At 43.9% G+C, this 12,839-nt stretch overlaps 1 protein-coding gene across 1 annotated transcript; it reads right to left on the reverse strand.

Annotated features, from left to right (window-relative positions):
• Window positions 1–7,222: 7,222 nt before the first annotated feature.
• Window positions 7,223–12,655, reverse strand: tomm40 (translocase of outer mitochondrial membrane 40 homolog (yeast)). Its single transcript, XM_053881024.1, has 9 exons — window positions 12,565–12,655; window positions 10,778–10,989; window positions 10,448–10,608; window positions 10,280–10,381; window positions 9,943–10,048; window positions 8,849–8,971; window positions 8,633–8,709; window positions 8,125–8,227; window positions 7,223–7,805 (listed from the first exon to the last, which is right to left on the reverse strand). Exons 2-9 carry the CDS (start codon window positions 10,986–10,988, stop codon window positions 7,666–7,668), a joined length of 1,023 nt encoding a protein of 340 aa, XP_053736999.1. The 5' UTR covers window position 10,989; window positions 12,565–12,655; the 3' UTR covers window positions 7,223–7,665.
• Between the last annotated feature and the right edge of the window lie 184 nt (window positions 12,656–12,839).

The following is a 12,839-nucleotide window of genomic DNA, read 5'->3' on the forward strand; positions in this document are numbered from 1 at the left end:
GTGACGTGCACCATGGTCTCCTGCTACAACAAGCGAATCTGCAGACTCAGGAAAGGAAATGGTGCCATTACTTACCACATCGCTTTGACCTGCTCTGTTTTCCGCAGATGCTGGTCCTACATTGGTCAAATCTTTGGGAAGCAGACAATATCCATCGGCGAGGGCTGCGAGCAGCCTTACATTGTTAAGCACGAGATTCTCCACGCACTCGGGTTCCTCCATGAGCAGTCCAGAGAGGACAGAGATGAATATGTGACCATCAACTTCAATAATATCATAGGTTTGCTCCACTTTCTTTCGATTATTTTTTTTATGCAGCATATACAATATTTTATTTTATGACTGCATTTTTTTTTGCTTTTTGTTTTATCAGAAGGAACAGAGTCCAATTTCCAGAAAGTGAGAGCAGGAGTAACAACCAGCAACAGAGTCCCGTACGACTACTTTTCTGTGATGCATTACAGTCCGTTTGGATTCAGTAAAAACTTCTTACCAACAATAACAACCAAGAACCCCGAATTCCAGAATGATATTGGCATGTACACGGAGATGAGTCCCGCAGATGTTCTGGAGCTGAATTTGCTGTACGAATGCCGTAAGTGACGTCTGACAAACAAGCAACATCAAGCCTTTTGACAATTCATCAATATGTGGCGAATGTAGCGGGACATGGACGAATATGCACTAACTGTAGTTAATGAGTGACAGGAAGTGAACTTAACTAAAATGTTTAACAAAACTATTCCCATTACACAACCTCCAGTATCGGTACCAGGTGCCGATACCAACAAAATTGTATTCATCCAATCCAACCAACGGAGACTCCCAATCCATGCGCTTGTCAGTGCGTCACTGCGCGGCAAACAACGGGAAAATGTGCTCATCCGACTATTCACTGATCATTCTTGACGTCTGGATCTGAACTTCACTGATAAAAATCTCCTCGATTGTCAGTAATCTCACTCACCTCCATTCAACTTGTTGCGAGAGTAGCCTGGACAAATCAAGACGCTCCCAGTTCCGCTGCTTGTTTCCGCTATTTCCTTGTCAAATAAACATGACGACACTCTTTCATGTTTAGTTTTGGCTGTGAAACGCAACATTCTGTTCCAGCCAACTCGTAGCGTTACGATTGATGGTCGTAACACCATGCTTCGTAGTGGCATACAAACCAGCTATTTTGCACAGAGCGCCGCCAGCTGAGGAGGAAAAAAAACAATACAGACATCGCCTGAGGCGTAGAGGTGCGAGCCTCCGCTGCATCCTACGTAATCCCAGCCAACAAACATTTCAAACACCTACTCACTGAGAACACCACTACGGACTGTGGCATCAAAACCATGAAAATCACACAACTCCGAGCCGCCGCAGGTGATTCAGCAGCATTGAAAGTAAACACCCCAACGCCATTGCACGGAAGCTGGCTCAAGCACTGGTTGTCCACCAGATGTTGGGAATCCAAATACGAACATTCATAGAAGAACCAACATTTAGTGAGGAAGACTGCCCATTTCAGTATTGGGCAAAACCCCACACTCACTGTACCTTCCTTGCTGCTGTTGCCTTCTCAGCGCCCCTTCAGCCAGTGTTGAAAGCAACAAGAACATTTAGCACACCATCCAATGTTATGGATGGAAAAAAGGAATCAGCTGACATCAGAGAGAGCAGAAACACGCATAGTCCTTAAAAAGAACATGTCAAAGTTCACTGAACATTTATAGGTCAAACGGTTGTTTAAAGGGTCATTTCACATCTCAGGAAATGACCCAGCCATTGCGCACTGTACCTGATTTGTACAGTTCACATGCACAGACTTGTTGATGTGATAAATGTTTTCATTTCACCTCTATTTTAGTTTCATATATGAAATTTAAAACTGTTAGGAGTCTGGTGGATTTTAATATTATTTGCACTTTTCTTGCATCAAATTATTTGTCTTTTATGAATTTTATTTTTTACCTCGGTTTTCAAATGTCCCCGAATTTGAACAAATCGGAGTTTCGAGATTTTTTTGCTTCGGATTTCGAACGAAAATCCAGAACTTGAACGCCCCCAATGCGCTTTGTTATTGTGTATAACGCAGCCTCTGTATGCAGACGTGTCCCGTTAGCTACATTTACTGACTGTTTCTTCTTCATATTGAGGTGTAAAACCTTTCCTGTCTCCACACTGGACCGTGGTAGAGTGTCACAGGGGAGGTGCTCGCTCTCCACACCTCCGAGGCTGGAGCGCTCACTCCAGGGTTTGATGTCCTGTTGTGGGCTGGAGCTGGGACAGGGATGAGGCGAGTCTGGGACAGAGCGTGACTTGGTTTATGACTTTGTCACAGCCAAACTGCACAGAAGCGCACATTCAGAGCTGGACACGCACCGGGCACCTCTTCACTTCTGGAGAGACCTCACTCACTCGGCAACCCCTCCCACATGCAGCGGCCACACACATAGAGGAACAGCCACCTGCAGCAGACACTCTACATTCACTCCTACAAAAGACTATTTTAAGGCTTGGAACACATTATTTCTTTTTCCATTCATTGTAATGGGAAAAATCGGTTTGATTTCGCTTCTCGAAACCGCTGTCAGGAACGGATTGTGGTCCAGAACCGAGGCACCACTGTATTTGGATTTAATACACATGGACTGTCAATTTAAAACCTAAACAGTGTTGTTTTTCCTAACTTCCTTAATTCCGTAATTTAAACAGAACTCTGGTATCGGATTGCAATAACACAGATGTCGGCAGATATTCAAATCCAAGTACCGAGATTGGAAGTGTAAAAATGTAGATGGGTGCATCGCTACTCTTGGATTAGTCGACAGGCATCCATGTTTCAAATTTTGGCCCCTCGCTTGATGAGTTACACAACCAAACGTCAACCGAAATGAAAGTCTGACAAAAAGATTTTTCTATCAACAGTGCATCCGGTGGCGAATAGCATCCACTGTACCTTTGAGCCAGAATTCCCATGTAAAATGAGAGTGTGTCCACACAGCCAGTTAGAGTGGACGTTGGAGGACAAGGTGGAGAATGGTCCACAGGGCGACCACACCAGTCTGCCGAATCGCTTACCAGGAAATAGTAAGAATCCCCAAACAGACACGATCTTAAATCTGTATATTAACGCATACTATAATCTGTCTGATGCTTTTTACTTCCAGACGCTCCTCCACCACAGCCGGGTGAGTGCCCCCTTAAACCACTTCACTGTTGTTTAAATGTTACATTAATTTTAAGTTCCTGCTGCAGGATGTGTTCTGAACACAAGGGGGGGCAATTGGATTCAAGAAGGCCAAAGCAGAAGCACGTGTAGGTGTTGAGGCCAAGAAAAAAGGGCGCCAACAAGGAAGTTGTTGACGTTGTGGTGTCAGATGAACGTGAGATACCAAAATACATTTGGCCAGAATTGATGAGAGAAGAATGACAAAAAATAGGCTCCTGCACAAAGGGCATTTTCCAAGCAGGGAGAGGGCTGGTATCATTCAAGAGCCCAAATACTGTAGTTCCCACTCATGGAGTACTCATTTTGTGTCATGTAATAGGAACCTTCGGGCATGTCAGCACCGCCTACAGTCGGGAGGGCGAATCCGGCTGGGTTGCAACCCCTGTGATGACTCCAACTTTGGGCTGTAAGATACAATGTTTGCAGTTCTTCTACTACCACAGTGGAAGTGATGCAGACATTATGAATATCTGGCTAAGGGAGTATAAAGATTACAAGGACCACAAGGGAACCCGTCGCCTCGTTGGACAGGTTACAGGTAAAAATCCAGTGCGTTTGCACACGTTGTTATCAAATATTGAGTCAGATCTAGGTTTCATACATTCATGTGTTCACCCCTCCAGGTCCTGCAACAGAGTTCTGGAAGATCCACCATGTTCCCCTGAACGCTGTGAGACGTTTCCGGGTGGAGTTCCAAGTTCGCAAAGGAAACGGAATCTCAGTGGGCGGCATATCAATCGATGACATCAACATCTCCGAGACCAAGTGCCCGGCCGTGGCCATTCACGTGGACAACTTCTTAAACATGAGTCATGTCGACTCAGAGGTGGTTTATTCCACGTCGGGCTACGGCTTCATCGGCGGGGTCGATATCACCGATAAATTATTCCGACCATTTATTGCGCTGGCCTCGGGGAAAAACGATGCTAAACTGCAATGGCCGGTTGAAAACCACAGAGTGATATTTACACTTCTGGATAGGAATCCCCGTTATCAAGATCGGATGTCCTTCATCAACGAGTCTCCTGTGGACCCAGAAGCCGAAGTAAATGGAGGCAAGTTTGACCGGGAGAAAAATAATCCTAATAATAATAATAATATGCTCACGTCTCATGTCTTTGTGGTTCATAGATCTCATCTGGGGGAACCCCCGGGAAAATACTGACAGAGTGATAAAGTCCAAGGACGATGAAAGCATCCTCCTCGGTCATGAGTATTCCACCAGCGCATTTCTGATGCTCCTGGACAGACTGCACCTTTACAAGGGAGGGAGTGTGGTTCTGTTTGTGGACCTGGAAGGTAGCCCCACATTCCCTTGAGTTACACACAACAAAAACACTGTTGATTCTGTCTTCTTAGAATTATCTCCCTACAAAGACATCAATTCTCTGGCATGTCCTCAATTGGAACCGTTTGAAGGTCAGCACGCCGGGAAGTACCGGAAAGAGGAGGACTGCTTCACCAAAATGTATTGTGACCTTGAACTCAAAGGTGAAACGCCACTAAATGCAGTCTGTCCATTAATACATTTGTGATGTTTACAGTTTGCCAGTGACAAAAGCGCCACCCCCTGAACCCACTAAGGACAAAAGGTAAAAGCACACAATTATTTAACTTCCAAGTGGTAGTACTTTATATTCACATCCACAAAGAGGAGAGCGAATGAGGCTATTAAAGGGTCAACAGCAGATCTGTCCTGTGCTAAAACTCACGGCTCTTGACTGTGACACAGGTTGTGACCTCTACTGTTGCGTCTCTCTGTTGCAGTGTCTTCGGCTTCTGCCCTGCCATGGTGGCTTCTCCTGTACTCATTCTATGGGCCATGCTAACGCTGCTGATGCCATGATGGGCCTCTCACACTGTGGGAAATGGAGTTACTATAAACTTTTGTCGTTCTTCATCGCACTTGGTTGGGGGATTTAGGGGAACCACTTTCTGCCTTGATATTTCTGCATATTAAAGCTTATTTTGAGAGATTGAAAAAGCTACAGTGGCGACACATTTACTAATACCTTTCAAGTTTGTTGAATTAAACTAACAGAACAAGGCAGAACAGTCATTTTAACAATAGGTGGGTGATGATATTGTCATGAACTTGCATTGAAGTTAAAGTTGGTTTTGAGATGAAAGGGGTTTATTTGGTTAAAGGTTGCATGTGTCCACTGGATCCGCTTTACACGCAAACTTTTAATGATGCTTGCTAAGGAATGCTGACAAAAGGGAGAAGAAAAACAAGAAAAGAAAAGGACAAGAAGAAAACCAATGAGGTAGTATGTTAAAACGGTTACTGTTAAAAATGGTTAACAGTGGGAAACGGTTCGTACAGGGCTCAGATGCGGCTCTTTCGACAGAGGCCTCAGGCTCTTTGATGGCCGTCTGACACCAGTGGTTGAAATGAGTTCAGAACTAAGCACAGTTTCCCTGACTTTAAAAAGGAGCTTGATGGGGCAAAGATTGAGCCATGTCACATCAGAGAAATGAAATGACTGGTGTTCGGACATTAAAGCTGAGTTTTCGTCCACGTGTGTTTGTACTTCTTCCCACTTCTCATCGATTCGCGGAGGGCCATGCTGCTGTGATTGGTTGACCGGGCTGCAAAGCATCATGGGATCTTTTAAGGTCACCGTAAGTAGACATCAAATGGTGCGATAAACCTGCCACACGGGGAGTGGGTTCCACTAACGTCATGACGTTGCTGTAATATTAAATACCATTAAAAACTCAATTGTCTTATTGGTTGGTCTCCATTTCCCAAAACGTTCTATCCTGTATTAAAAAAATATACATACTGTATGTGGCAGTCATGGATTACACCTTAAAATGTGGGCTTTTTTGTCCCTCTCAGTTGATAGTGTCATTCTCAAATGTAAATTTATTGTGACACTTCTTTCTTGCTGTAAAAAGCCAGAAGCAATGTTATTTTTGGGAGGGGGAATACATGTCGCAATGTTTCAGTCTTGTGCGTCAGAAGCAAAAACGTGAATTTAGAAATTTTACGGACAGCTGTGCTCGGCTGAAGTTCCGCACTCTACCAGTCCCAGCACGTGCGAGGCCGACCTTGGCTCCTCTGGCTCTAGCTGTAGGAGAAGTGGGGCTCACATTTGGGCTTACCCAGCTCTACTTCTGGCCCGGGTGATGCCCAACGGAGGTCCAACGCGGCACTACCAGCGTCAATGCCATATCATGATGCCACTGCCCATGAGGCCGGGAGGTTCTTCGTCCTCAACGTGACAAACACCAGGCATCTCAAATGCAGACGTCTACATTCCAGATATGTTTACACTTGATGGTGTTTTTTCTTTAAGTTTGTGCTTTGCATAAAAATACATCTGCAAAAAAATGCAAAAACAGTTGTGCCGCATTTATTTTTGAAACTTCAGAGTGCATCATTTGACTTCTTTGTCAACACCTGCTTGTTTTGTTCATTTATAAAATAGAACACTGTTGATTTCAAACGGATTCAAGAAACGTTTGAATATTTGAGCACAAATTTCATACCGTTCCATCGCGATGGATGTGGCAATAAGAGCATGAAGGTGTTAGGAGTAACTGGACGACGATCAAGATGGGTGGAGGAGGCTGGATCGCTCTTGCAACAGAAAACACGAAAGACTATTCTTGTGATAGAAGCTATTCATAGAACAACCCGCCTATCTGGCAGCACATGTGCATTCAGTGCACAGATGCAGATTACTGGATGCCAACAAGTGCATTTTATCCTTCAGGGTTCAGTCAAGATCGCGTAGACGGCACACGGCACAACTCTTCTGTGCAAGTTAACTGCTGTGCACTGTATAATCTGCAGTTTCAGGCATCTAACAATTGATGCCTGAAACTGAAAGGCATCAATTGTTAGATGCCTTTATCAACTGAAATTGATAAAGTGAGTAAATTAAACCATATAACGCTGAAAATAATTTCTTCTATAACAACATGAAATTCATTCAGTGCTCAATGCTGCATATTTTAAGCATTGTCCATGCAGTAATTTTTTTTTTTTTTTTAAACATGTGCTGGACTGTAACTGATGAATATTTGCACCACTGTATAAGGCTTGATCATTGATGAGTTTGACCAGTTTACAAAACGTAATCACATTTATTTTCATCCATCATACATGACCACCATATATTACGTCTAACAACGAACGTTTGATTTTCATATCAGGACCCCATGCATCAACCGGACGCGTTCCAATATAGATCGCTCTTAGCCTGTTGGTTTTATTTTTATTTGTTTCAAAACAGCGTAAAGTAAAGACATGTGTGCTACAGAATGTAGGCATGGCTTGGCCCGTCCCGGCTCCTTTGTCTGTCTCTCTGTCTGCCACAGACATCACAGGACTGAGAAGAGTCTCTGAATTCAATGTTTAAAACTCAGTCCAGGTCCCTGTGTGTCTCTGTACCGGTCCAAGCTGTGGTATGTGAGCAGATGGCTCCAGCTCTTTAGCCAATGGTGACACCGAATCCACACTGGAACTTGTTTTTGCGGTGGTTGAGAAATGCCCCCAGGGCCAATGTGAGAGGCAGTGGGGGGAGTTTCTTTTCGAGTGTTGCCCCAACTACCCAATTACTGTCAATGGTGCCTGAAGACAAAAACACAGCAAACGCATTTCTATCTTGTGTTTGTCAACATCATGAGCAGGTGCTCAACAGTCCAACACCTATTTCAAGCACAGCAGGAAACGCCAAAATGGGATAAGAGGTTACAGGCTTCTTTTGTTGTCCAATATTCGACTTGGGTTATTGAAATGAACATGAAACACCAATTTAAATCAGATCATCATTGACCCAGAATATGTCAACTTAGCAATTTTCTGTTTTAATTGCACATTAAAAAAAAATCGTTGGAAAGTGAAGTCACATAAGACAAACAGTGCCTAGCATACATTCACAATGACTTACCTTTGAATAGCAAGTTCGCCTTAGGAAGGTCCAGCTGGTAGCCAAAAGACGTCGTGGTGTCCTGCATTCTTGTACTGGCCTCAAATTCAACGCCTAACTGCAACTGTACGACAGAAGAAACAGCCAAATGAGCAGCATAGACATTACACCCTGATAGTGTCTGTCACAGGGGTTTGTTTGCATCAGTTTCACAAACGTGGATATGGCATTTGTCCACTGAGAAAGCTGCCACATGATGGCGCCACGCCAGAGGTAAGGCTCCAAATGTGTCCATTAAGAAAGTGAACTACCAGCCATAAAATAAAATCCCGTCATTAAACCAGACCAGAGCAACCCGGTCCACACCTGTGCTACAAGGAACTCAATTTCATCTGAAAAGGAAGAGCCAACTGCATGTCATTCCAAATAAACTCTGAAAGCCAACAAGTCTAAATCATTCATGGAAGTAGTTCGACTAGTTTTACAGCCAATCATACATATGAAACGCTAAACAACAGGAGCCACTCACCTGATCATTGGCTTTGTGATAGTACGTTGCATGGGCTCCTGCTCCTCCTAAAGTCAGCGTTGCCACATAGTTGTCACCTGAGGAAAAACGAAATATGAAAAAAAAACCCAAAGTGAAACCAAATTGAATCGTGACTCAAAGCAGTGCCACTCATATCTGCACAGGAACACAAAAACATTTCACTTTTACACAACAATGTTGAATGTGTCACCTCACCGTTGTATCGGCCGAGGAAGGAGGTGACCGTCCCTTCTTCTCCTGGTCTTCTGTGGTAAACAAGCTCACCGCCTAAAGCTAATGCCGGTGTTATGGACTGGAGGTAGTGAGCCACCAAAATCCCTAAAACAGTAAACAAGTCCATATAAATTGTGCTCTTATTAGACAGGCTTTATTTATCCCACGACAGTTGGCAAGTCAGTCAGTTGTCATTCATAAACTCAGCCCCAGTTACATCATTTCCCATTTCTGGCCGCGTACAGGTGAGAATTTTTTGTGTAAACATGGCCTTCATTTTGAACCAAAAATACATTTGGCTGGCAGCAAGGAGCGGACAGCATCTATGGTTTGCAGGACTGACGTAGAAGGGAACATTCACTGTGACTTGCGTTAAACATGCTTTATTTGTACCACAGTTGGTCAAAGAGACATGTCGTCGCAGCAGCAACAGTGAAGACATTAAAGACACACACCCGAAGTCCTCTGGTCAGTCTCGTTACGAACAGAGACGACAGAGTTCAGGATGGACCCCGGCAGGCATCAACACTCTCCACCTGCACTGCTGAGTGCAGATATCAAGAGGGTGGCATCATACAAGTACCTAGGTGTTCACCTGAACAACAAACTGGATATTCTCTTCAAGAATGGGCAGAGCAGGCTGTTCCTGCTCAGGAGGCTGAGGTCCTTTGGAATGCAGGGAACACTCCTGAGGACCTCCTGTAACGCAGTGATGGTGGCATCATCCATTTTCTATGGAGTATTACGAGCATAGAGCATAGATGGGATTCATTGTTTTAATTTAATCTATTTTTTTATTTGCTTCATTTGGATCTCCAACGTCCTGCAGCTTTCAGTTTGACATGTACCATTGCGTTTTGTACATCTTTGTTTAGTGAGTGTCTTTTTTGTCTTTGGTGCCTTTACTGTCTTCGATGTCTTTGGTTTCTTTACTGTTGTTGCAGTGACATGAAAAAAATAAAGGGCCTCTATTTATCTATACATGAGTGGAACAGTACTGGGAACCATTCAGATTCAGTTTAGGAATTCATTCTGGCCGCTCACGGTTTGGCAAGATGAAACGGAAATGTTCATACCAGATCCAACAAGAAGATCCGGGTTTCCAAGTGTCACAGCAGATGTGAAGTCTTGGCCACGGTACTCCATGTCACACTGCCAGTTCACAAACTTATGCTGTTGAGTCTGGGGGAAAAAGTAAATGTGCATGTTCAGTATAAATATGTCTGATTCACAGGAATCATTTGGTCAAAGCAACTTCACTGAGTACTGAATATTTAGGAATCAGTGTCTGCAAGAAGCAGAATACTCAAAAGTTCCTATTTGGTATGAAACAATGGCTTCAGCAAAGCAAGCGTCTGGCTACATCAGAGTCATGTTTATTTCATAAAATGATAACAAAATAGTCTCTAGTACCTGGATGGCCACTTTAGATCGCACTGCAGATGTCAGCTGATGGATGACCTGGGCATTCAAGCTGCCTGTGTTGTCCATATCTCCTACCATTACTGGGAATGACTGAAGAAAAAACGACAGAGGTTATTACATTTGAATTCCCATCCAAATGATGAATGAAATAGTTACCTCGGTTGGTCCTGTTTGTTTCGTGCCAACATACGTGGAGCCAAATCGATAACCCGAGTCCCCAAGTGTGCTCAGATTAATCGTATGGCTGACTTGGAAATGGTTACTGAGGCCCTTATTCACAACTAACCGCACACCTTCCATCTGCATCGGGAAGACCTCTGAAAAAAGGCAAACAGAAAAACAAACGTGTTCATAAAATAGATCATCCTAGATCTAGTGAAATGCACACGTCCATGATGTATTATGAATGATTCACAGCACAGAGACAATGAATGTCATCCAACACCAATTCCTTTAAATTAAATTGTGGGAAAAGTAATCGCCTACCTTTACATTTGCGGTGACACTCCTCGTACGTCCCAGGGTTTGCAAGAGATGAGTCGGCATCAGCTGTCTGTTGGTCGGGTGAAGAAGGGACGGAAGACACTGGAGGCATGGTAAACCCCGGAGGCACAGACACCATACCCGGGACTCCTTGAGCACCTCCGGCCGCAGCCGGGGTCGGACTAGGTGAGGCAGCAGCCAGAACACTACCCATTCTGTAGAAAAGGAGAGGAGAGCGTATGTTGAGCACAACATCACTTCAGAGCCGCAACAACTAGCCAATACAGTTGAAAAGAGCTGAGTCCATCGGGCCAAAAAAAAAACCATTAAAACCACTATTTCAGTAACTAGTATGTAAAGTTTCAAACCGGTACGTAACACGAGAAGTGTTAAACATTTACGACATTACAATACAATATGGCGAAGCGATAAGACAGTTGAGTAGACGACTGTTACGATGGTTGTCGTTTAACCAAGTTTTCCCAATGACTATTTATAACACAATAATCACACAAATCTTTGTGCTCGTCAGAAGTGACTACAAAAACAGGCGTTAGTTGCAACCCGAGATAACTCTTCATGACAGTCGCGTGCTGTACGTGTAACTGTATGACACTGTCCTGCATAATGCAGCACAGACCTGGGACGGTGAGACGACATCGGTCTATGGCAGACCTGGGCAAAGTGCGGCCCGGGGGCCAAATGCGGCCCTTTGACTGTATTTATGTGGCCCTCCTGGAGTCAGAGCAAAGCTATAAAACTGACATTGTTGTTGTCTCTGACATTTTGTCTTATGGATTGTTTTTTGTTTATTATGATGTAACTGAGACATAACTTTCTTGTTTAATTATTTTTCTAAATCTTTTCCGTTGGCTATTTTAGGAGTATTTCTTGTCCCTTAAAATACATCAGAATTGAAAGTAAATTTTGAAATGTATGAGCCACATTGACAATCTTTAAATGGAATGTGGTTTAAATTAAATAAAACACAACAAACCAACAGTTTCTACGCATTTTTACAGTGTAAATTCATAATCACACATGATTTTTATTTTCAATTTTCACTTGTCCTCCTCTCTTTGTGTTTGACGGCCCTTCTCAACGGTCACAATATATAACCCGGCCCCTTGGGAAATTTAATTGCCCACCTCTGGTCTATGGACTTGGGTGATGCGATAGTCACGGTAGGCGTTTTCAGGTACAACTTCTAGCCCTTTCATCGGAGATCTTTGAGTGCAAGACCAATTTATTAACACACAACAGCACCAGTTCAGCTTTAAAAAGCCAATGTAATTATGCGAATTAAACCATTACTCTTGAGGATAGCACATCCCTCAAATGTATGACGCGAAGCTGAGGCGATTTGACAGTGTCTATAATGACGTTTAACCTTTTTTTAAAGCAGTATTTCAACTGGGAAAACGCTAGCACTAGCATCGGTACTTCTTAAATAGGAGGCCCACTAAAGCCGAATTCAACGACAAGCTACAATTAAAACAGCAGCAATGACACGTCCCCAAATAGCCCCTCTTGGCGACGAATCGATTATTTTTAAAGCGAACTTTCAAGTCGACAGTGAGCGCTGGTGCACGACACATATAATCGCCTGGAGACGGCTAACGCTCGCTAGCATTGTTAGCATGCTAGGTAGCCATGTGGAGCCGACCACGAGACCCGCGAGACTTTCAACGGACACTTATATATTCATCTTAAATTAGCACCACTTTCTGGTATACATCTGAAGTGTTTGTTGGAGGTGCGCCACCGAGCAAAATGTAAAAGGTACTCACATTGGCAGATTTAGTCCGGCAGGATTTCAACACCGGCAAAGTTCACCACAACCTCCGTGACCGAGCTCGAAGGCTGCCCCGCCCATTTTCCATGACCCCTGCGTCTATTGGCTGCGAGATGGTATAGCGAGCGCTGATTGGTAAAGCACGCGGCTAGTACAGCCCACGTGTGATGACGTCAGACAAGGGTCAAACGCTGCCTATACAGTCGGTCCTACAATTGAATGACATTCCAAGGGTATTTCGGTTTGGCACAGGAAACCTACTAAATATCA

This window comes from Synchiropus splendidus, chromosome 12 (assembly GCF_027744825.2).
Source record: "Synchiropus splendidus isolate RoL2022-P1 chromosome 12, RoL_Sspl_1.0, whole genome shotgun sequence".
NCBI classification, from domain to species: Eukaryota; Metazoa; Chordata; class Actinopteri; order Syngnathiformes; family Callionymidae; genus Synchiropus; species Synchiropus splendidus.